The sequence below is a fragment of the Wallemia ichthyophaga genome, assembly GCF_000400465.1.
Source record: "Wallemia ichthyophaga EXF-994 unplaced genomic scaffold scaffold6, whole genome shotgun sequence".
NCBI lineage: Eukaryota > Fungi > Basidiomycota > Wallemiomycetes > Wallemiales > Wallemiaceae > Wallemia > Wallemia ichthyophaga.
The window spans coordinates 470927-494271 of NW_008806279.1; the positions used below are offsets into that span (position 1 = coordinate 470927).

A 23345-nucleotide genomic window follows, 5' to 3' on the forward strand; every position below is an offset into this window, starting at 1 on the left:
CATCGCAGAGCAGCGATAGCTCAGAGACGGTCAAACACTCGCAAAATTTTGGAGTCGGTACATTTATCAAGTCAAATACATACACTGAGTACTCTATCATAGCTGGATTATTACCTTATTCTCAACACATCACATATGTAAAACTCGTCAACTCCAGGTTGAGAATAGCCTCCTCAATCACGTGTTAGTTTTAGCGCTTTAATTAATGCAAAACTGAGAAATAATGATATAATATTGTCGAATTTGACGTTGCAATTAGTTCGAGAGTGGTTTTATCGTGTGATTAGCGCTTTGTAATGCACTGTGCTCCACCTGTTTTATGTGATACGTCGTAAGAAGAATAATTTGAGTTCAAAAATACAAATTAATACTATACCATTTCTACAATTACGACGCAGCCTTAATCACCTTCACACCGCCATTATTCGAAATCTCGAAATGCACTGGTCAGAAGTCAAACCTCCGATTTTAGAGTTAAGCTGAACCCCTTTTTTTTTGCTGCGTAAATAGCTTTCTGTGCATGGTGACCTTGGGTGGCCTTAATTTTTCCCTGGAGCTAGCCTTGAGCCCTGTGGACGCTACGCGTCGGAAAATATAAAACGCGTCTAACAGACTGTGAAATTGAGATATTTGGGTGGTTGTAGTCTCAATCAGCTTCAAATAACAGTCAATGACAAATGGGCGTGTCATAATCTCCGTAAAGGCTTTATTGACTGCTCCAGAGCAATGTCAAATTGCCACTTCTTCTCTTGCAGAGCGCGATAGGAATCCCAGAGATACTGTTCTAACAAAAGCTGCCAAAGCAAACTCTGAGCTAACAAACAAGCCTTTCTGTATGAAGAGTTCCAAAACTCGTAAATCGGCCAGTTGAGATCTGATCACTGCCATCTGGAAATTTCAAGTCGATTGACAGAGAGTGGGTAAATAAAGTGAATATTTGTTCAGAATGCCTGGTTTGGATTATAATACTGGTGCAGCTATATTGCTAAATTGCGCAGAATGTCATTATGGGACATCGCAATAGTTATCTTCCCGTTTCTTTTGCCATTTGCAGATTAACTTGGGCAAAGTAAGCTCCATTAGGCGACGGCTGCTGCACCACGCTATCTGGCTTACAAAACAGAACACTCACACAACCCCGTCTATCTCTTCTGAGGAGGAAGAATCATTCGCGAGAATTCAAAAAATATAAATAAATAAGCATAATCTAACCATTTACAACAACTCGCTCCATGAACGATCCAATGATAACAGGCAGTCTTCTCTCTGTAGCGTTTAGAACGCTCTTGCTGCGGTCGACGACGGCGTTAAAGTCTTCTGCCAGTGCGCCGCTGATGTCTCTCTTGAGGGTGGCCGAGCTAGAGGTGGAGGTAGAGGAAGGGGTGGAGGAGCGATTGAGCGATGAATACCCCGCGCCACCGACCTTAGTCCACATGGCCATCTGTGTAGCGGTAAGGACGAGGGTAGCTTCAAGGACGCATTTTGCGCGTCCCGTTTCCTCACCGTGCGACTCCTTCTGGCCGCTCTTAAGGTTATCGATGCAGTAGCTAGCGAGGTCGAGCAGCGTGCCTACGGAGGCCATCTCGCCCATATTGATGTTCGCGTTCTGGGGTGTGTGTGTTAGTTTGAGAGTTACCTCACGTATAATACACGCACGGGCTGGACCAGTGCATACGACTCAGCAGGCCATTCGGGTCTTTGGCGTGTGAGGACGGCGAGACAGTCGAGAGAGCTAGTGAGGCCTAAGAGGACATCTTGCGTAAGTGCTACGAGCGCATCAAGGAGACCGTCACTAAACTCTCTCTCACCGCCATGCAGACGCTCACGCTCGTGTGCCGTAAGTGGCTCGACAAGCTGCAGGACGAGGTGCGGGTGCGTTAGGCCATATGTGAGCTGCTGGAGGAGGTGCATGGCGCGCAGGTTGAACGCATGCAGGACTGCCTTGCTAGGCTGTGAGCGGTGGCCGTAAGACGTCGTCTGTGCGTAGTGCTCCGAGTTGGCTATCGATGCGAACAGTCCAACCGTCAAACGGAGCTCTTCGACTGTAGCGAGGTTGAACGGCGTCTCGGTGTTCCAAGATAACACTCCCGCTAACTGCGCGCCGCTGAGCTGAATCTGTCGCAGGAGCGTTAGCATACACGCACTCATTCTCACTCATACGCTAGTAACTTACAAAGCCGATTATCTCCACATCGATCAATTGCGAGCTGCCGCCTAGAACGTGTATGAGGGCGGTGAGAACGGAGAGCATACGGCACCATGCCGTATGCCATGGATTGCGTGTGGCCATGTATGCAGGATCGCACGACAGCACAGCTCCCTGCTCGGCAAGGCCGGCGAGAGTGGACGAGGCGTATGCTGCAACAAGGCCATCTAGCGCCAAGCGCTCAGCGGCGGGTGGGAAAGACGCAAGGATGAGGTGGAGGTCTACGACAGCCTGCAGGAACGGTGGCCGAGAGGTGATTTGCGCATCAACGTCATCCTCCGCCATTCCTTCGTCCATGATATCCATTGCGTCTGCTGCCATCGCATTAGCGGCAACGTCGCTGGTCGGCTGCGGAGCTGCGTTGACAGGTATTTTGCTGAACACATCTAGCGACAGCCGTACCACATCGGCTTCCACCAGCAAAGGCAGCCAGTAAGCGACGTTGGGAGCCAGTGGGTTCTTGACTATTGCCATAAATGTCATCACTAGCAGATCGAATTCCTCGTCACTGCTGGTGGTGCCACCGTCTTTGGCCGCTTCTAGCGATGTCGCCATGCAGGTGATAACAGTAGCGAGTAAGTCGCGGCATGCACTGCCCACCTGTCTGCTCTTCTCCTTAGTAATATCTACTTGTGCAGCTGCGTGCATGGTGAGGAAGACGATCTGCATCGCTTGAGTGTGGAAAGGCGGCGTGAGGTTACCCCTGCAGCTATCGACGACAGGCATAGAAGGGAGATTAACCATTCTCTCTACGTCGATGATGAGCTGAGCGGGGTTGAACTTGTCAGCGTGAGTGTGAGTGTCAGCTCCCCGCCTTTTCTTTAGTCCCAGCTCGAGCAACTTGAGTATGAGCGTGAGGCGCTCGGCGTGGACGCCCACCATGACACTGCCCTGGCGCGACTCCGATGCAGCTTCGCCGGCGGCGCGAATTGCGCAGAGAGAGGCGGGCGTGTCGCTACCACTGCTACCATTACTGTCATTGACACTGATCGACGCACACGCCTTCTCGACAAAGCCAACGACACTGCGGGTAAACGCTATTTGTGCATCGACGATGCTCCAGTCGAGGTTAAGTTGCATGATGTGTTCCATGGTTGCGTGCACGAGATCGCCATCGACGGCGGCCTCGCCAGCACCGTCACCGTCTAGATCGCCAGGATCACCGGCCGACGCTACAAACCCATCCAGCTTCACCTTGAGCAATGCAGTGTTGAAGACGTACTCGGAGCCGAAGTGGGTGACGGCATTGTGAGTGTGAGTGAGAGTGTGCATGTGAGTATGAAGGTGATTGTGGTATTGCGACAGATCCAGCCCGTCGAAAGCGAGCTGAATGCTAGAACGGGTAGTGGAATGCAAGGGTGTGTCAAAGCTGTTCACCATGGCAGCATCGACGAGTTGGCCGAGATTTGCAGCGAGGCGAGCGGTGCAATGCGCACTCGCACTTGCATTTGCACCAGTACCAGCGGCGGTCTCGCCCGCTACTCTGCGTCTATCGCTAGAGATGATCGACAGGGCGGCTGCGGATGCTGAGCGGCGGTGAGCGTAGGCGGCGACAGCGACACTGAGGGCGGTGGCGGAAGTGGAAGCGGTGTAGGCTGATGTGTCACCGTCGTCCCCGTCTATGAGCGACTCGGTGTCATGCGTGTGTGTGGGCGGTACACGCCCCGCATCTTTCTCCCCTACGTCTCCTATCTGACCCCAGAAGCGCTCGTCGCTGCGCAGCCCGGCTACTGCAGACAGCTGTCCATCGAGATGAAGCCAGACGGTGTCGAGGAAATGCAACACGGCGCTGAGGAGCGCTGGGGCAGCATCGTATAACTGCGGCTGTGGGGGTGTTGGAAAAGGGGGTCAAAATAAGAGCTTGAACATGCTGCTACTCACCCATATCTCCACGTTCTCAGAAGCGATATCCAAAGCAGTCTTTTGTAGCTCCTTCTCACCTAAGTTTAGCTTTAAGTTATCCTTAGTGTTATCCCTATTCTCCATGTCTTTTGCGCTTGTGCTGGCGGCGACAGACTGCCTGCTGCGCTCGTGGATAAGCTCGCGCGCGGCAGCGCCGACACTCTGGCCGGTGAGAAGGAGGGTGGCGAGACCGGGCTGAGTGGCGACAATGGCAGCGCAGAGGGCCCACACATGGCCTCTGAGCTGGTCATCTGCGTAAGGGTCCGCGACGATATCCACCAGCCCACGCACCGTGCTGTGCGGGTCAGCAAAAAAGCCAGCCAGCGAAGAGCTTGGTAGGGTGTAGGCGCAGAGGGCGGTGAGGAGGCGTGTCGACTGCAGGCGGATGGCGAGTGTGGAGTGTTTGCTGGCTATGTACACCGCTAGCATGTCTACCAGCTCCAGCTCCAATTCCAGCTCTTGGGTTTGTGTGTGGCCGCTGATCCCCCTTTCCTTCTCCTTCTCTCTCTCCTCACGCCGCACCGATGCGCCCGCTGCGCGTGCAACGGAGCGGTCGAAGAAGACTCGACGCAGGAGACTGCCTGGCTTGCGAGGGGTGTCCTCACTCTCAACCTCAACCTCCCCCTCGCTTTCACCCTCGCCCTCATCCTCACTAACGAGAAGGATATGGGCGAGTCTGAGGGTGCATTCCAGGAGATCTTCAGCGAGAGCGGCATCCTGATTTCTGCCAGCCTGTGCAAGTCTATCCACAGTATCAGCGCCGCCGGCGACTACTCCCACAATAGGTGTGAGGGTAGAAGCATTCGCGTCTTTCAACAGACACTTCCCGACGAGGTTGTTAAGCGAGGGAAGAGTGATACGATCAGCGACGATATCAGCATAAAGGCGAGTGAGGATGCCCCCCATAGCGAGTTTATCGGCGAGGTGCACATAACGCCAAGAGGCGTGCACGGCGTACACATCGGCAACGCTCCACGCCACAGCCCGCTCAAGCACGCCCCCCTTCAGACGCGTGAAAGCTGGTGTGGAGGTGAGGGTTGACTGCTGCGTCTCGGTGAAGAGAGCGTGTAGGAGTCGGAGCAGACTCAGTGTCATGCCATATACCCCGCTCGTGCGCTCGTGCATGACCACTGGCGACGATGGCGTGAATAGCGATGTGCTACCGCGCAGGAATGTCCATACGCGTCCAGGGTACGATTGCAAGAGACTTGAAAGAATGTCGAGCGAGGCGGAGACTATGTTCGTGAGTGTTTGCTTGTTTGCTTGATTCCCATTCCTGCGCCCCACCGTAGGTAGTGCCGATAGACATTTGTCGATCGTGGCAAATAGCACTGCTACTAGGTCCAGCCCTTCTCCGCGACCAGAATCACGCTCAGCGCTCCCGCCTATGTGCTCCACTAGTAGCGGCGCTATGTCAGGATTGCCGCTGAGAACCCCCCCTATCAAGTTCAACGAGGATAGAACGGCAGTGTCGTATAACTCGTCATTCTGTTGGAAAAGTGGTGCTGTAGAGCTGCCACGTGTGTTTGACCTAGCAGACAACCAGTCAGAGAGGAGCGTTCCAACGACATTCCAACCGCTGACAGGGACATCCCAGGATATCACAGCTGGCGGTTGGAGATTGAGAGGGCTGAGTTGACGGCCAATGGAGTGTAATGGGAGAGGGCTATGCAAGCCGGGTAGATTGCTGACATGGTTCGCTATTCGGATGAGTGGATCAGACTCGTCGTTGTGGGAGGAGGCGTCGAAGAGGGTGGTATAGGATGGCAGAGAGGAAAAGTAGAGAAAGACTCTTTCAGAAGCATGAGAAGCTTGCAGGAGAAGTTGGTGGTCTTGTGTGGGTGTGGATGAAGGTGAGACACCGGACAGAGAAATGAGGAGATTGAGGAGAGAGAAGAAGTCAAGGGGCCACCTTCCCCTAGCGATGTCTATAATGAGGGAGGCGGGCAGTTTAGAGTCGTATTGGAGCCAGAATTGATGGGCTAGGGGAGCAGAAATGGGCGTAGATGAAGAGGAGAGGAGGGAGGAGAAGGAATTGACTAAGCCATCAAAGTCGGAGATGAACGAAGGGTGTACTATGGACAGAGTGGCGTCCAGAAGACCCTTGAAAATGGATCTATATGCTAGTTGGTTGTAAGTGGAAGGGCGTTGGAAGGTGGGGGAGAGGGAGAAAGAGGAGAGTTTTTGGAACAAGTTGAAGGATGGGTGGAGGAGGTGGCTGTAAAGGAGCTGGTAAAGGGGTTGCGGGTGGTGTGTTGGGAGGAGAAGATCTCTAAGGGGGGAGAAGGAGGAAGGGAGGGGACTGCTGTATGATTGGATGGCGTGAGTGATCTTAGAGAGTGTATAGGACCAGGTGAGAAGGATAGAAGGGTCGTTAACTCGTTGTAGGATGGAGTTGTGGAGGTCGATGATGTTGTCCGGATGGTTGAGGTGTGCAATGGAGGAACCGTGGTCTACGCTGTAGGACAGACTTTCGACGTTGAACATTTCAATGACGAGGATGGTGAGGTGGTGGGTGAGTGGGCTGTCGTCGGATCTAGACAGTCGCAGGCTGAGTAGCTGATTGAAGTGAGTATCGGAAGGAGGATTTGAGTTGTAAAAGTGGGTAATTAGCTGGTTTGAGTAATTTAGAAAAGTGAGACATATAAAACGCGGTATTCAACGTACTAATTGGGTGATTAGGAGGGGGTCATTGGAGTTGCTGGGACTGTGACTGGAAAGAGATGTAGACAGGTTATTTATAAGAAGATTTAGAATATTTTCATCAAATTCGTCCAATTCGAGTAAATTATTCAAATTTAAATTATCAGATTCCATCGAATAGGACCAACGTCTTCTCGAAACGAACGGTGATATGTCACAGTGGGTTATAAGCAGGGAATATAAATATTTTATATTAATAAACCAATTAGACCAATTTTCTCCAAGGATTCCCAAGAAGAGAGAGGTGAGAATGCGCGTCTGTCTACGTTTGTGGGTGGAACAGCGTTAGGTGATTTAGTCAAGTCAACGCTTGGTCCAAAGGGAATGAACAAGATATTGCAATCTGGTACTGATGGTGGTATCACAGTGACTAACGACGGTGCAACAATCCTCAAATCAATCCCATTAGACAATCCAGCTGCTAAAATCTTGGTAAATATTTCAAAGGTACAAGATGACGAAGTTGGTGATGGTACTACATCTGTTACTGTTCTAGCCGGTGAGCTATTAAGAGAGGCTGAAAGATTGGTCAATTCAAAAACCCATCCACAAGTTATCGTCGATGGTTACAGGATTGCTACAAAGGCTGCTTTGGAATCACTTGAATCTGCTGCCATTGACAACTCAGCCAACTCGGATGCCTTCAGATTAGACCTCTTTAACATCGCTAGAACCACCCTCTCCTCAAAGGTCCTCTCCCAAGACAAGGACTACTTTGCAAACTTGGCTGTTGACGCTGTCTTACGTCTCAAAGGCTCCACAAATCTCGAAAATATCCAAGTCATTAAGAAAGTCGGCGGTAAACTCACAGATTCCTACCTCGACGAGGGTTTCATCTTAGACAAGAAAATTGGCACAAACTGTCCAAAGAGAGTCGAAAACGCTAAAATTCTCATTGGTAACACCTCCATGGATACTGACAAGATTAAGATCTTTGGTGCTCAAGTTAAGGTTGACTCTACTGGCAAATTAGCCGAATTAGAAAGAGCTGAACGCGAAAAAATGAAGTCAAAAGTTCAACGCATCAAATCCCACGGAATAAACACCTTTGTCAACCGCCAACTCATCTACAACTACCCTGAATCCTTATTCGCTGAATCTAACATCACCTCGATCGAACACGCTGACTTTGAAGGTGTTGAGCGTCTCGCCTTGGTTACTGGTGGTGAAATTGCTAGCACCTTTGACAATCCTGACCAGGTTAGAGTTGGTGAATGTGATCTCATTGAGGAGATTATGATCGGTGAAGACACATTAATCAAGTTCTCCGGTGTCAAAGCAGGTGAAGCATGCACCATCGTCTTACGCGGTGCCACTACACAGATGATCGATGAAGCTGAGAGATCTCTCCACGACGCTCTCTCTGTTCTCTCACAAACCGTAAAAGAATCTAGAACAGTCCTTGGTGGTGGTTGTGCAGAGACTCTAATGGCGAAAGCTGTCGACGCGCAAGCACGCAAAACTCCTGGAAAGAAGGCTATTGCTACTGAAGCATTCGCCAAGGCACTCCTCCAAATGCCAACTATTCTTGCAGACAATGCTGGTTACGATTCTGCTGAACTTGTCGCAAAACTGCGTGCGAGACACTACGATGGTGATGAAAAAGCTGGTTTGGATATGCTCAAAGGAGAAATTGGAGACATGAAGCAGCTAGGTATTACAGAATCATACAAACTCAAGAAACAGGTCGTCTCTTCTGCGTCTGAAGCAACAGAAATGCTACTCAGAGTCGACACCATTTTGAGAGCTGCTCCAAGACAACGTGAAGGATAATTGAGGTGTTTGTTTCAGTTGTAAAAAGATATCTTTGAATTTTTCATTTTTTCATTTCCCCGTCTGAATCACTGTGGTCTTCTCTCTTGTGACGTAACTACCATGTCGAACGCACGGCGACTACGCCAGCAAAAAGAATTAGAGGCTTTGCAAGCGAATGAACATGAACATGAGCAGGTGCACGAGGAATCAAAGCAGCCACAGCAGCCACCCAAAGTAGTCAATCCATTCGCAGCATTAGGCGGTGGCGGTGAGGACGAAGAGGATGAGGAGGATGAGTCTGGCACGCCAGCACCAGCATCATCTCACACCACGCACACATCCTCATCAAACAAGGTGTGTAGCAGTCCCAGTCGCTGATCCCCGCTCAATCCACCCGCAGAAGAAGAAGAAGAAGAAGAGCAAGGCGGATGTGAATGTGGCAGAGGGTGAGCGTTTGCAGTCCAAACCACGTTCAACACAACCCCACACAACCCAAAAGCATAAGAAAGGGATGAATGAGATCGACGAGGCGTTGCGCGAGCTCAACATCAAGTATCCACACGAGCAGACACAGGCACAGACGCAGTCACAGGCGCAGTCACACCAGGCAAACACTCCACACAGCACACTCTCCACCCTCCGCACTCTCCTTTCCGTCGACCCTAAACACCTCGACGCGTCTGCGGAAATGAAGAAGATGTTTGGCAGCAAAGTGGTGAGCTCAGCAACGACGATGAATAGTTACGGTCAGGGGAGAGCGCGTGGACGGCAAGCGCGGATGCAGCAGATGGTTCACAAAGCCACACCGCGCTCAAACCTCTCCCAACACAAACCAACCTGGCCACCTGCGACATCAGCAAAGTTGGATGGAATGACAATGCGACAGCTCAGCGCGGACGAGCTACGAGAGTGGCAAGAGAGACACGCTCTTCCCCCCACTATCAACTTGCAGAACAGTGGAAGTTGGTGGACATTCGAGCACGACGCTGCGTACAGATCCGTTCAACACCAGTTCTTAGACGCTACAGGAAGCTTCGATCCAAACACGCTCATGGCACTGTTGCAAGTATACCCTTACCACGTCGATACACTCAATCAAGTCTCGGAAGTGTTTAGAATGCAAGGTGATAATGGTACAGCCGGTGATTTTACAGAGAGGATGCTTTTTGCTATAGAGAGAGGGTTTGCGATGGGTTTCAGTGCACTTTCGGGTGGATGCAGGGTAGATTTCGACAGGGTGGAGAACCGCGCATTGTGGCTGGGACTCAGTCGACTGATTACACATCTACGCATGAAGGGGTGTTGGAGGACGGCGTATGAGTATGGCAAGGTGATGCTCGCCCTCGACCCACTCACTGACCCACACGGCGCACTCCTCCAGCTTGATTTCCTCGCCGTCAAAGCTGGTCAGTACGACTGGTTGCTTGGCGTGGCAGGCGAGTGGCCGTATAACCATACGCACAGCGTACACTTAACAGACACAACATTCCTCCCTGGCATAGCGTATGCGCGGGCGCTGGCGACGTATTATAAAGGGAGAAGTGTTCATGGAAAGCACGTCTCACTGGATGCGACAGTCAAGTATTTCCTGCAGGCCGTGCTTGCGCATCCGCTGGTACTATCGCTGCTACTTGAACACAACCTCGTCAGAGTGTCAGCAGAGCGTGGGGAGGTGTTGAAGAATGTGCTCGTCGTCGAGAAGCATTATGAAAAGTATGCACCAATACACGCCCGCCGTAACGAAGCACTCGCACGCATTTATTGCGCTCACTCCCTCCCTCTCTATCGCGACCCTGCGTTGCCAGTGCAGGCGATAGTCGACCATACGCTCGATGCGCTGCGTGCGGACGGCGTTAGTGAGCGTGGTCAGATTGATTTGGCACAGAGGCAGATGGACAGTGGGGTTATCTCTCCATCAGAAACCTTCCCGGAAAACGTCGCAAGACACGCCATCATCAATAACATAACAGACGCTAAAGCTTTTCTGCCAGAAACGTTTAGCGAAGGCGATGCATTTGATCCAGTTGCTCCGAGCACCTCGAGTAGTGGCTACGACGCGGGCTATTTCGCGGGTATGAGAGGGGGCAGACAGATGGGTGCACACTCACAATCACAGCAACACTCACACACTGGCGGGATAGTGTCTTTGATAGAAAGCCTCCTCCGCGGCGATATTAACCTCGGACAGATGGATCCAGATACGCGCGTCGCGTTCGAGGAGCAGGTCAACCAGCTGCAGGAGGGTGGTATGCCTGGTGGGTTTGGCGGTGATTGGGAGAGTGAGGAAGAGGAGGGCGATGGTGATGGGGAGAGTGATGAGCGTGATGAGCGTGATGAGCATGATCAGCCGGAGGACAATGCCACACAGCAGCCCGGGATAATAGACAGATTTGCTCGCATGTTTGCAGGGAATGCCAACCAGGGCAACGCCAACGACAACGTAGATTGATATTGATATTGATCTTGTAATAAACAGACAATAGATAGCTATATTAGGCAGTAGAGAGCAACAGACCGCACAAGCCAGCCAGCGAGGATGATGAGGGTAGTGGTAATTGGTGGGGTATTGAGGAGCACGCGCAGGCCGAAACCAGCAGACATGCCACCGACGACCGTGTTAACGACGTACGCTCTATCGATAGACTCGTCGTCGAGAGCCGAGAAAATGAGCCAAACGGAGTGTTTTGTGGGGTCGGTGAGAGTACTATAGCTTAAAAAGTCATTGGGCATTCCAACACGCTTATCGGTGCGCTCGGCACCCCCACTCGGATCGGCAATGACGAGCAGGAGAAGGAGAAAAAGCTTAGCGAAGCTTGAGTAAAGAATAGCGAGGCTGATTTGAGTGGAGGGGAGGGAGAGTGTGGGGTATTTGGGGTGTAGACAGCGCACGGCGAGGATTACGCCTATGTGGTAAGCGACAGCGTCTACGAATGCGCGAAAGAGGAATGAGAGGAAGGACGTGTGGGATGTTGCTGCGAGGGATGTCAGAGGGTGTCTGCATGAGCCACCTGCGGCACCCACCGCTTATCCCACTCAGCGGTGTAAGGCTGTGCACCCACTGCACGAAGGCATCAGCTAGGACGAGAATACCGCCGAGTCTGAAGAGCTGCAAGCGTGGAGTGATGGCTGTGCTTGTGCGTGCGTGTGCGTGCGCGTTGTGCTCACCCGCCCTGCCCCTCACAACGCTCTTGTAGCGCTCCGAGAAAGCGACCTGGCTCAGTCTGTTGAAGAGGAGGTGCCGGAGAACACCTGGCTTGAGCACGACCAGATCCGCCAGCAGACTGATGTTGCGTTTGCCAATGTACGGGTCGACCAGACGCGAGCAGCGTGGACACAGCTCGACACGCATATCGACATCTGAGTACATGGTGGCTGCGTGAGTGAGCGTGTACTGGCAGTAGACGCAGATGGGCATTCTGTTGTGTTTTATTGTGTTTTATTGTGTTTTATTGTGTTACGTTGGACACACACATCGATGAGCGCTAACGACGAAGCGCTGCAGAAGGTGGTTGAGTGCAATTCGCAGTAATCCACTCACAGACCGCAGGTTCTCTTCAATATACAGCAACAGGCTGTAGGTGCAGAGAAAGCACTGCGTACTGTCACCATGCAGCAGGCGTCCCGTGGTCGTGAGAAGCGCCTGGTGCAGCTGACTAGAGCTGAGCTGGAGAGCATCCCGGACGATGGACAGGGCGCTCTGTACAACGGCGTTGGGAAGATGTGAGTGGTGGGCGAAATGGCTGGTACACGGCTCAACAACACAGGTTCATCAAGGTGGATAGAAATGATCTCATCCAAGACCTAGTCAAGCAAGAGCGTAGCCTGCTAGAAGACCTAGTCGCCCTCGAGAAGAAACAGGGCTACATGCAGAAGGAACTCACAAACGCACAAGGCAATCTCAAAGATGTATTCCAGTCGAGAAGCTAAATATCTAGACATATGTACTTATTCAATCCATTGCACTCACTTTACTCACTTTACTTGCTCACTGCTGCTATAGCCTCAACCTCTACTAGAACATCCTTTGGGAGTCTAGCAACCTCGAAACAGCTTCTGGCTGGTTTGTGTGGTGCGAATGCATCCTCGTAGACCTTGTTGAACTTGTGTACGCTGATTAGCCGTGTTCTGCCTCTGCGCTCACACTCACTGCGACAAAGTCCTCCATGTTCTTGAGAAGACACGTTGTCTTGATGGTGTCTTGCATAGATGACCCAGATGCCTCAAGCACCTTGCTGAGATTTCCAAGTGCCTGTTTTGCTTGGGCTTCTACACCACCCTCCACGACTGTCATACTCGTTGGGTTGAGTGGTATACATCCAGATGCATAAACAACATCGTTGTGAGTAATGGCTTGTACGTATGGCCCTACTGCTGATGGTGCTACGCGGGTGTCAAAACCATCATGCACCATATGATCCAATCCACCCACCATTTGGGGTTGAAGTTACTTTGAATCCTTGCGACACTGGAATTTGTTAGCAACGCACCTATCAACCTCCATCCACCTACTACTTCTTGACAGTTGACGTGTAACCTTATGAATCATTATCTAACAATACTTGGTATATTAAACCACTTGGGTTTCTTCTCCTTGTTGCCAAAAAAAAATCAACCAAGACGGCCAATCTAACTGAATTCTCATGTACTTTCAAATTGTTATAAAACACATTGGCACTCCACTTTACTCCTCCACAACCTTCTGCGCAAGCGAGATCTGTTAGCGACGTCAGCAATCGATTCCCTTGCAAGTACCTCAAGCACACCTTATCTCCCAGCGACAACGCAATCCCCTGCGTCTTGCTCCTGATCCTGACGTGTCCCTGTATGCAACCTTCACCCACATCTACCGTCTTTTCCAGTGAGATATTAGCCAGCGCATCCTCCCCAAACACGCTCCTCGCGTACATGTTCGCCGAGAGGAAGTCGCACTCCCCGCTCATGCTAGCGTCGGGAGTGAGACATGCCATATTGGTGCTCTTCATGATATGCTGGAGATACACTCTAAGATCGTCTATCGTAGTGTTGACGTGCACCTTGTTCTCCCACTCAAACTCACTCCACATAGCTCTGAACTGCGATTCTGTGCATGTAGCAGGTTTGATGTAGTCCATAATATCGACGTGGATATCGTTCAGCACTATATTCGTTCCCTCTCCACTTCCACCGCCACTGCCAAGAGCATCGAAAGCGATATTCCCAAAGATAACTCCTGTCTCGGTGGAGCTCACCTTGACACTAGCCTTGAGAGTGTGGAAGGCATGTGGTGCGAGAGTTGTAGTTGAAGGACGTTCGACAATCTTGAGATCGCCCAGTGTAGCGAATTCTATATTAAGGTTAGACAGTGTGTACCCAGTCTGATTAACGAGGAGCACATCGAGTATAATGTCGAACTGGTGTATGTTGACATAGGCTTCCGCATAGACGCTATCTGAGAAACCAGTCAGCTGCACAATACGCTGCAGCTTCGACATGAAATCATCGCCGACAGCATCAGCCTCAGTCCCGCCGGTAGCGCGCGACAAGTCGAGTTCGAATTCGCGCGTGTCAACATCGCGTGACTTTTTGAAATGCCTAAACGAGATGACATCGTCAGGTTGCACTTTGTGAACTCTTTCAGTTGATCTAGCCTTCTCGGCAGCTTTCGCTTCGGCATCTGCCACCATTGTTGCATATGCCTGCTTCGTGTCGTGGAGAAATACCCCTGTGAAACTCGCGGATGCCGCGGCATTCGTCTCTGCTAGAGCTGTCACACATCCGAGTATACGCTCAGCACTATCTTCGTCTATCGCCGTACTAACAAATTTGGTCTGCCCGACGCGTACAATAGACGTCATCATCAACATCGCTTCCGCTTTATGGGCATTTTGTACACTGCTGTCAGTGTCGTTGTTGCTGACGAGTCGCAGAACCAATTTGGTGAGTGTGGATGCGAGCACACTGGCTGTGAAGAAGTCGCCATTAAGCACTAATCCACGTAACGGAGGCTTTGTCGCTGCTTTTACAGCTGCTAATCGACTCGCATCCTCGGCTGTTGAGACGGTCGTTTCGGTGGCATACGTACCATCTGCTAGCACCTTGGTGGTGGTGACCAATTTGTTCTCATTTGTAGCCTCCTTGTCCTCAGTGTACTCCTGCGCATCATACGCTTGCTGCTCAGCAGCAAGTATTGGGATTTGTCCTAATACACCCCTCATTTTCTCGAAAGCTATTTGTATATCGTCGCTAGATTCAGCGTATTCTCCAATTATCCACAAAGCTCCACGGAATACTTTACCAGATTTAATATGGTGGAATGTCTTGAAGAGCTGGTTGATTATGGTGGGACGGAGAGTGGGGAACTTCTCGACAACTTCCCTGACGAAAGCTATCACATCGATTGCCGAAGGGTTGTTAGAGTCGCCGAGGAAACTCATCAGAGTTTCAATAACAGAGGACGCGACTTGAGAATATTTGACGGAGATGTTGTGAATGGATTGGATGAGTAGTTGACGATACTCAACTAGACGCTCTAAATCTTGTGACGAAGTTGTTTTGATGAGTTCTTTCTTCAAGTAATCGATAACTTGGTCGACGTTACGTGAAGTTACCATCTCCAAAACAATTTTCAGCGCTTTACGTTTAACTTCCATATCTGGGGCTGAAAGAACGTCGAGTATGTCCATGATGAGAGGGTCGAGGAGGTGGTTATGTTTTGTATGCATATCGTTCAACCTAGCCAAGACAATAAGTTTTACGTTGTTGTCTGAGACATTTACGATGAGGTTGATGAAAGCGCTGGCAGCGGCTGCAGGGGTTGTGTGAGAGCAGTAGATTGGGTTTAAGCCATCAACTTACACTTTACAGCAGCAGGATTATCTGTGAGAGCGTTTAGAGTAGTAGCAGCTTCATATTTAACAGAGTGAGAAGGACTGTCTAATAACTCATATATAGTCCTTATGTACTGATTTTTGTTTGGATTTTCGCTATGACAATCCTTTCTTATCAATTCAATGATAGATAATTGCATCAATTCATCGAAAGACGCGACGTTATCGAATAGAACGTGCAAGTAATCCAAAGCAGACGAAGGATTAATGTCAGAGAGTGTAACGAAAGCATTTCTCTTGCATGTGGAATCAGATTCAGCTGCTAAGAAAGCTTCTAACAACTCCGCAGCGTCTGGAATAAGGTAATCGAATTGGTTGTAAATAGACCAAACAGCGAATACCGCGTTTTTTCTAACGTAGCTGTGGCGGTGTTCCAAGCAGCTTCTTACGGTGGGTATCAGAGGGTCTAGCAACTCACTGTCACTGAGCTTCTGTAAGAATCTAAGGGTGGAACCACGAATGAACTCATTTGGGTGCTGCAGATCATTTCTAATTGCATTGCACACAAGAATCATTTCTTGCTTTAGCTTGCCGCTGTCATCGTATTTGGGACAAACTTCCCAATAAAAGTGAAGAAGCTTCTTAAGGTGCTTGTTCTTGCTGGGAAGAAGGTATTGAATAATGGGCATTAGAAGCTGTGGCTGTGGCTGGCCATTTAGCGTGAGTAGTATTATCTTCTTAAGCGTCTCGAGTTTGAGGTCGTCACTGCCTTTCTCCAGCGCATGGCGCAACTCAGCGACGTTTGGCTGATCGAGGATTTCAAAATTAATTAAAGTGTAGCTTGGTAGCGTTGAGTTTGAATTTGAACTTAAATTTGAATTTGAGTTTGAGTTCATGGCTGCTGCTCTTCAACCTGCGCTGTCATGCTCTTTATACAGGTGAGCCTGGAATTTAAAAATTATTTCATTTCTTACGCCTTGTAGCACCTCTCTGGCCTCATCAAGGTGCGTGCGCTGTTTCATCTCTCCCCATCTCACCATCTCACCATATCCAGGGCTTACGAGCCAATAAGGACGATGAGGATAAATTTATACAATCAACTTTACAAGAAATCAAGAATGAGATCAAAAGCGCTGATATCGAAACTAAATCTGTAGCTGTACTCAAATTGAGTTATGTGGGTTAATCGGGTTAATAGTCGTGATCTACACGCTTAACTAACCAAAACACAGCTTGAAATGCTCGGTTATGACATTTCCTGGGTTAGTTACATGTGTCTCACTCTGCCGCGTCTCACCCCCACTTCAGTCCGCGTTCCCCATCATCGAGACAGCCAGTTCCTCAAAATTACATCTTAAATCTATTGGCTATCTCGCCGCGTCTTTATCTTTCTCTTCTCAAACTGACGTAATGATTCTAATGCCGAATCTTCTCAAGAAGGATCTCGCCAGTGAGCCATCCGCCGCACTCAGCTGCTTCTCTTCCGTGGCGACGCCGGAGCTATCAGTTGACTTATCCGCCGATCTCTCCAGGCTGTCGACCCACACACGCCCCGCTATTCGTCAGAAGGCTGTAGCTGCGATCCTCGTAGCCATCAAGCAGTCCAACAACCTCGACCTCGCTGACTTCAAGAAGCGCCTGAGGGAAAGGCTGCACGACGACGACGCGGGTGTTCTCAGTGCGACTGTCTCCGCCATCACCGAACTGGCCTCTTTATACCCTACCCAATCTCTTGGTTTTGCTCCGCCGCTCTACGACCTCCTCACATCATCCAACAACAATTGGATGATTATCAAGATACTCAAGCTATTTGCTGCGCTACTACCACACGAACAGCGTCTCCAGAAGAAGCTCTACGCCCCTCTCTCCGACCTCATCGAGAGCACAACAGCTGTTAGTGTGCTCTACGAATGCGTTCTCACCTGCATAGTCGGTGGTATGCTGCACAAGAACCAGATGGCGGAGAACTGTCTCGAGAAGCTAACAAAGTTCCTCACCGACGACGACCACAACTGTGAGTTATCCATTCTGCGACACCCACACAACATATCTGACGAGGGAAAAGTGAAATACGTAGCACTGCTAGCTATAGCGCAGATGATACCGACACACGCTCACCTCCTACATGTACACCAAGACGACCTGCTCAGCACCCTCGACGACCCCGACCTCACCATACGCCTGCAGGGTCTAAAAGTCGTTAGCGCCATCGTCACAACTGAAAATGTCGAGCCAGTTATGAATAAACTCTTCGAACAACTCGTCCCAACCCGTCCAGATGCCGCTGCGTCGCTGAAAGACCCCCGCATCAATGGCAGTGGTTCTGGCAACACCAACACGCCTTCTTACACTCGCAAACTCGCTCACACTGTCCTCGATATTTGCAAACGCGACCAATATACTAACATCCCCTCCTTTGCGTGGTTGATTGATGTCGTTGTGCAACTCGCCAAGGTTGTTCCAGGTGTGGAGATGGACGGTGATACTGGTCGTGATGCTACCAGCAAAGATGATCTGGCCACATGCCTCCAGTCCACCTTTTTAGAAATACCTGTGACGTATCCACAGACACGCGAGTACAGTGTGAATATATCGCTATCCCTGCTGGGAGAGTATGTGGAGAGCAGCAATGGCGGTAGCAGTGGTAGTAGCAGTAGCAGTAGCAGTATCGGTGATGGTACAGACGTTGGCAGTAGCAGTAGCAGCGGTGTCATGAGTAGTATAAAGCATGCGATGCTACCAGCCGCTGTATACATCCTCGGTGAATATGCAATGTAGGTGTACTTAGATTTGTGTTATTCCCGGCTAGTGCGCTCTACTAACATACTCAATCAGGTTCCTCGACACACCACACGCAGCCGTGTCTAATCTCGCCCATCTCGCCCACCTCCACCCCTTCCTCACACCCCGCCTCTCGCCTTGCACCGTCGCAATTGCCCTCACCAGTCTCGGCAAAGTTTACGGGATACATGCGATGCTGCTCGCTAATGCGTGGGAGGAGGATGCAGGCAATGTGAAGAGTGCGCAGATGGCCAGACTCGCTCGCGCCGCTATTGACGCTGCTACGCCTTGTCAAGCTTCGAACGATGTGGACGTCGTCGAACGAGCTCGTCTTCTTGTTAACCTCCTCTCTGTTGTGTGGGGGGAGTTACGCAAGAGCGGGAGTGGTGAAAAAGCGACGGATGGGAAGGAGAGTGAGGAGAGTGCGATGAATGAGGCGAATGAGTCAAAAGAGAACGTCAATGTGAATGTCAAATTGGACAACGAGGAAAATACAAACGTAGATCACGGCGACACCGTCGCTACCGCTTCGGAAGCTCCTCGCTCACTCTATCTTCTCAGCAGCATATACTTCGATAAGCCAGGCGCTGTGCCGTTGGACAAGGCTGATATGGCCAGCAACGTTGATCTAGATGCGCCGCTGATCGCAGATCTCTGCGATGAGGTTTACACGGACGACGAACACGAGAAGGAGGAGAATCACAAGACGACAATCCAAGTGACTGTGGATACAGCAGAAGAAAACAGACGGAGGAGACAGCGCAAGGCGGCGCTCAGAGCTGAACGCGCTGAAAATCCCTACTACATCAAGAGTAAGGATGAAAGAGGGAGTCAGAGTGAAGAAGAGCAGGAGAAAAATCACTACGATGTGGATAGCATACCGATAGTCAACTTCCAGCATGATGAGCATGATGAGCATGATAACACAAAGCACTCTGCACTATTTTATCCCAAAAATGAAAATAAAAGCAGCACCAGCAGTCGCGCACACTCACTCAAATCTCCCCCTCTCCCCACCTCCTCCAGTCAGTCTAGTCTGAGCACACCTCACACACCTCGCACAACGCGCTCCCCAGAACCACACGCGCTGTCGTCGGGAACGGTAAACAAAGTGGTGAAAAAGAAAGCAAAAAGGAACGAAAAAATACATTAAGTTGTGTAGCATTAAAAATCATTACGTATACGTATACTATGGAGTTAAGATCAGTTATCGAAATCAATGGGCTTGAAGGTGGCTGCCATCTTGATACGACCACTCTTAACCTTACTAAGAGAGAACCAGTCGATTGATCTCTCCTTAGCTGTGAGAAGGTCGCGCAACTTAACCGAGACGAAACCAAGAGAAGTACTTTGATTGAAACCCTTATCATCAAACACTTCCACTGTCACCATTGACTTATCCTTATTCTTGACGAGGTATTCCTTGTTGCTACCCCAGGTAGGATTCTTAGTGGACTTAACCGTTTGCGTCCGATGTATTTCCTTCTTCCCGACACGCAGCGTGGCGAATGGGGACAGCTGGCCTCTGAGCTGACCACGAAGTTTACCACTGTTACTGTCGAGATCCTGTGCCTGCATTATGTTCACCCTCACCACACCAGAAGGCAGATCCGGGGGAGGGATCACATTGCCCTCTTCATCCCTAGTAGCTTCGAGCGTAGGGAAGAAGTGCACGGCGTAGTCCAACATTCCATGGACCTTATCGTCGAAAATCAACTTGGCATTCTTATCACCACATACGCGCTCTTCGTTGAGAGTGGCGAGATCAAACGACGCTAGACCCATGTCCGAGTCCTTGCGGTGGTCGTTGTAGTCCAACACATTCATAATGAGCATGTCGTTGAGATTAGTGAGCAGGAGATATTTGGTTTCGTTCCATGTAGGTTCGGATGTGTTGTGTATTGTTGCTGTTCGGTCAATCCCGACTTTGGGACCAACGGTGAATGAGACGTAGGGGTCGGGCTTCCCGCCACCAAATTTAGAGGTTGAGAGATTGTATGCTGAGTTGATATTCACCTTGAGCACACCGACAGCAGCATCCATTGGGGTACCTGCGAGCAACTCTTGAATGTTGAGAGTGAATGCGTTGGGATGATACATCATTGGACCCATATTAGCATGTACTTGACCAGTAATGAATGCAGATAGACCAGGAATCTGAGTAGAGTGTTAGAGGCAGTGAAGGCTAAGATAGCATGTGCACCCACATTGCCAACATCAAAACCAAAAGTATCACCGCCAATTGGTTTGAGTACGTAGTCGAATTTAGGACGCTCGAGGAAAGAAACACTGACCAGCTGTACGAAAGGGAAATCTTTGTCTAGAGTGAATTTGATTCTCATGTAGCCGCTAAAATTCATATCTTCAAGCAAAATAGGAAGAGCTTTGCCGACAAGACCTACACCAATACGCACAGCGAGAACAACTTTTGGATTGACCTGTTTTTTTGCTTCGTTGGGGGTAATGTTGGAGGTATCGCTTGGTTTAAAAGAGACGCGCCAGTCCATTTGGATGATATCATTGCCTGCACTGGGCCAAGTCTTAACGTATTCAATATCAGGAGCCTTATTACCGAGAGTGAACTGAGTCATACGTATGCTATCCAAGAAACCGGGAGTGTTCTGACTGAGAACTTGATCAGCGCTGCTAACAATAGCAGCGGAGAGTACAGGTTCATAAATGAGCCAGAATCTGTCTAAAAAGCTATTAACCCATTCAGCAGATTCGCGTTGAGATTCGAGACGATTGATAGATAATTCGCGGCTGATATCATCCTTAATATTTCTTTTAACACGTTTCATGTGGGTGTTGTAGTAGGTGCTAGCAGCAGCGAGGACTAGGAGCACCCAACCCACACCAAGATTAAATTTACCGATGATTATAGTGAGGGACATGGATAGGATGAGTATACCGCTATTCATGTACCATCTACCAAAGAAACGTGTAGCCAGCTTGTTAAGTTCAACGTCATCATTCAGGTTGGTTGTGAGTGCAGTGAGTGCCATTTTATGACCAACTTTATACCAAGGAGGAATCTTTCCCGGAATAAAGTCACCTTCAGATTCAGCTTCTTGGGTTGCACTTGATATTTCATCATCCTTAGCATCGCCCAATTCAGCTGCATCGGTTGTAGCTTTGGCAGCGTCATCGAGTGTCGTCGTTGGGTCAATTGCAGTATCGCTATCATCATCGAGGTCGAGTGCAGCACCGTCTGTAGCTTTCTTTGGAGTCTCTGGAGCGCCTGATGATTTAGCAGCAGCCTTCTTCTTGCTATGTGGATCCTCATTGGGGTCGAAGGTATGCACTCTACCACCTGCCTTCTCAGATTCCTTCATTTCATTTTGTAGTCCTTCAACGTCAGATTGCAGTTGAGCAGCGTTGTCCTCCTGCTCTGTTGAATTTGCGTGGTCCTTTGATTTCAAACCGAAAACCATGGTAATTGGAAGGAGGTGATAGAGAAGAAGAAAAGATATGAGGAATACACACACGAGTAATATCAATTTTAAAAAATCAATTCCTCATCCTATTAAGCTAATACATAGCACAGCACCGCATAGCATCACTGATAGCTGAGTGATAGCAACCGTGGCTGTGTTTTTAAGTGAAAATGAGTAAATGTACATTAGATTACACAGAGAATGTCAAGTGATCAAAATAAATCGAAAAACTTGATCAAAAAGGTTTGTCTCAGGTCATCTCTATGTCTATCTCTAAAGACTTGAAAGGAACAAGTACCAGCACCGAATGATGAATTCTGGGCAAAGAATGAGACTGTAAACATGTATCAGCCGATTCAACAGCTGAAGGGAGATTGTAGTAGAACAACACCAGCACCATCTATAGCAAGCCAAACACCAACACTAACCAAGAAAACGATTCCAACAAAGCCAATGAGTGAGAATCCTTACTTCTATAAATGTATTTAGATTATTGATTATCTTCTTCGATACACACAGTCACCATGGAAGACGTGAGTTATTAAACATCCAAAGCCACTGCTAACACTTCCAGCCATCTCAAACCATCCTCAATCAAGTAGAGTTCTACTTTGCAGACACAAACCTCCCTTTCGATAAGTTTTTGTGGTCGCTCACTAAGAAGAACGATGAGGGCTGGGTACCTATATCGACAATTGCATCATTCAAGCGCATGAGAGAGCCTGTAGAGAAGGCTGGCGGTGCTGACAAAGTCGCTGATATTCTCCGTCAATCCTCAAAGCTGGCTGTGAGCGAAGACGGCGGTAATGTTAAGCGTGTTACAGAGTTGAAGCCAGTCACAGACCGTGAATCTAGATCCATCTACGCTAAAGGTTTCCCAGATGAAACTCAATCCACTCAACTTGACCTTGAGAACTTCTTTGCAAAATTCGGTAAAACACTCGCAGTGAGAATGAGAAGAGATGAAAAGAAGGCTTTCAAGAACTCTGTCTTTGTGGAATTTGAATCTGTAGACGACGCAAAGAAGTTCCTCGAACTTCCACAAGAAGAGCGCAGGTACAACGATAGCGACCTACTCACAATGGCAAAGGATGCATACGTTGAAATGAAATGCAAGGAGAAGGGCATTACTCCTGGATCTGGCAACAAAAAGTCAAAGGGTCACTTCAACGCCTTCAAAGAGGAGAACAAGAAGAACAAGGATAGTGAGAAGGCTGCACAGCCACTCACTATGACTCTGATGGGTAAAGATATCGAGGTGAATAAAGAGAATGGTCAGTTTGATGAGTCTGCTCTCCAATTCACCCCTGGTTCCGTATTGAAGTGGTCTGCTCCTTCTTCTCTGGGTGATATGGTCTTCCGCGATCTGAAATCTAGCATGAAGCAGCACATTGAACCATCCTTCGTCATCGTCGACGACGCCAAAACAAACGGCATGTCGGGATACAAGAGACCAGTTGAGGATGGCGATATCAGCACCCTCAATAATAACGTTAAGGTTAATGACGTCGCTGTATCCTTCACCAGACCTTCTCAGGAGGAGGAGAAGCAATACTACCTTGAGAACGCAAAGAACATGGCACAGGCTGTGCTCACCAGACACAACGAGGCGGGCAAGAAACGCAAGGGCGGTGGTCAGAATTTCGGCAACAAGAAGCAGAGGAGGAATTGAGGGTTTTACAGGCGAAGGGAGTAATGTAAATGCTATTTATACATATAATTTCTAACACATGACTTCTGAAACACAAATTCTAA

General features: G+C 49.4%; 10 protein-coding genes across 10 annotated transcripts; 5 read left to right on the forward strand and 5 right to left on the reverse strand.

Annotated features, from left to right (window-relative positions):
- Nucleotides 1-1207: 1207 nt before the first annotated feature.
- On the reverse strand, nt 1208-6925 carry J056_004060 (Nucleoporin; the record flags this gene model as incomplete). Its single annotated transcript, XM_009269269.1, has 5 exons — nt 1208-1606; nt 1657-2115; nt 2174-4030; nt 4088-6721; nt 6776-6925. 5 exons carry the CDS (start codon nt 6923-6925, stop codon nt 1208-1210), a joined length of 5499 nt encoding a protein of 1832 aa, XP_009267544.1.
- Nucleotides 6926-7135: 210 nt separating this feature from the next.
- On the forward strand, nt 7136-8584 carry J056_004061 (putative T-complex protein 1 subunit beta; the record flags this gene model as incomplete). The annotated part of the gene is made up of 1 exon (XM_009269270.1): nt 7136-8584. The coding sequence occupies one exon, from the start codon at nt 7136-7138 to the stop codon at nt 8582-8584; it is 1449 nt and encodes a 482-aa protein (XP_009267545.1).
- Nucleotides 8585-8686: 102 nt separating this feature from the next.
- Nucleotides 8687-11015, forward strand: J056_004062 (Transcription factor 25; the record flags this gene model as incomplete). Its single annotated transcript, XM_009269271.1, has 2 exons — nt 8687-8920; nt 8967-11015. 2 exons carry the CDS (start codon nt 8687-8689, stop codon nt 11013-11015), a joined length of 2283 nt encoding a protein of 760 aa, XP_009267546.1.
- Nucleotides 11016-11053: 38 nt separating this feature from the next.
- On the reverse strand, nt 11054-11981 carry J056_004063 (uncharacterized protein; the record flags this gene model as incomplete). Its single annotated transcript, XM_009269272.1, has 2 exons — nt 11054-11538; nt 11588-11981. The coding sequence occupies 2 exons, from the start codon at nt 11979-11981 to the stop codon at nt 11054-11056; spliced, it is 879 nt and encodes a 292-aa protein (XP_009267547.1).
- A 60-nt stretch (nt 11982-12041) lies between these two features.
- J056_004064 (putative prefoldin subunit 1) lies at nt 12042-12493 on the forward strand (the record flags this gene model as incomplete). Its single annotated transcript, XM_009269273.1, has 3 exons — nt 12042-12071; nt 12114-12286; nt 12331-12493. 3 exons carry the CDS (start codon nt 12042-12044, stop codon nt 12491-12493), a joined length of 366 nt encoding a protein of 121 aa, XP_009267548.1.
- Nucleotides 12494-12543: 50 nt separating this feature from the next.
- On the reverse strand, nt 12544-13112 carry J056_004065 (Enamine/imine deaminase; the record flags this gene model as incomplete). Its single annotated transcript, XM_009269274.1, has 4 exons — nt 12544-12666; nt 12714-12946; nt 12996-13031; nt 13076-13112. 4 exons carry the CDS (start codon nt 13110-13112, stop codon nt 12544-12546), a joined length of 429 nt encoding a protein of 142 aa, XP_009267549.1.
- A 135-nt stretch (nt 13113-13247) lies between these two features.
- Nucleotides 13248-16268, reverse strand: J056_004066 (Coatomer subunit beta; the record flags this gene model as incomplete). The annotated part of the gene is made up of 3 exons (XM_009269275.1): nt 13248-13280; nt 13330-15350; nt 15401-16268. The coding sequence occupies 3 exons, from the start codon at nt 16266-16268 to the stop codon at nt 13248-13250; spliced, it is 2922 nt and encodes a 973-aa protein (XP_009267550.1).
- Nucleotides 16269-16295: 27 nt separating this feature from the next.
- J056_004067 (AP-3 complex subunit delta-1) lies at nt 16296-19306 on the forward strand (the record flags this gene model as incomplete). The annotated part of the gene is made up of 6 exons (XM_009269276.1): nt 16296-16310; nt 16356-16376; nt 16427-16549; nt 16605-16634; nt 16681-18146; nt 18208-19306. 6 exons carry the CDS (start codon nt 16296-16298, stop codon nt 19304-19306), a joined length of 2754 nt encoding a protein of 917 aa, XP_009267551.1.
- A 50-nt stretch (nt 19307-19356) lies between these two features.
- On the reverse strand, nt 19357-21587 carry J056_004068 (uncharacterized protein; the record flags this gene model as incomplete). Its single annotated transcript, XM_009269277.1, has 2 exons — nt 19357-20310; nt 20361-21587. The coding sequence occupies 2 exons, from the start codon at nt 21585-21587 to the stop codon at nt 19357-19359; spliced, it is 2181 nt and encodes a 726-aa protein (XP_009267552.1).
- A 527-nt stretch (nt 21588-22114) lies between these two features.
- On the forward strand, nt 22115-23262 carry J056_004069 (La protein-like protein; the record flags this gene model as incomplete). Its single annotated transcript, XM_009269278.1, has 2 exons — nt 22115-22123; nt 22165-23262. 2 exons carry the CDS (start codon nt 22115-22117, stop codon nt 23260-23262), a joined length of 1107 nt encoding a protein of 368 aa, XP_009267553.1.
- Nucleotides 23263-23345: the final 83 nt, after the last annotated feature.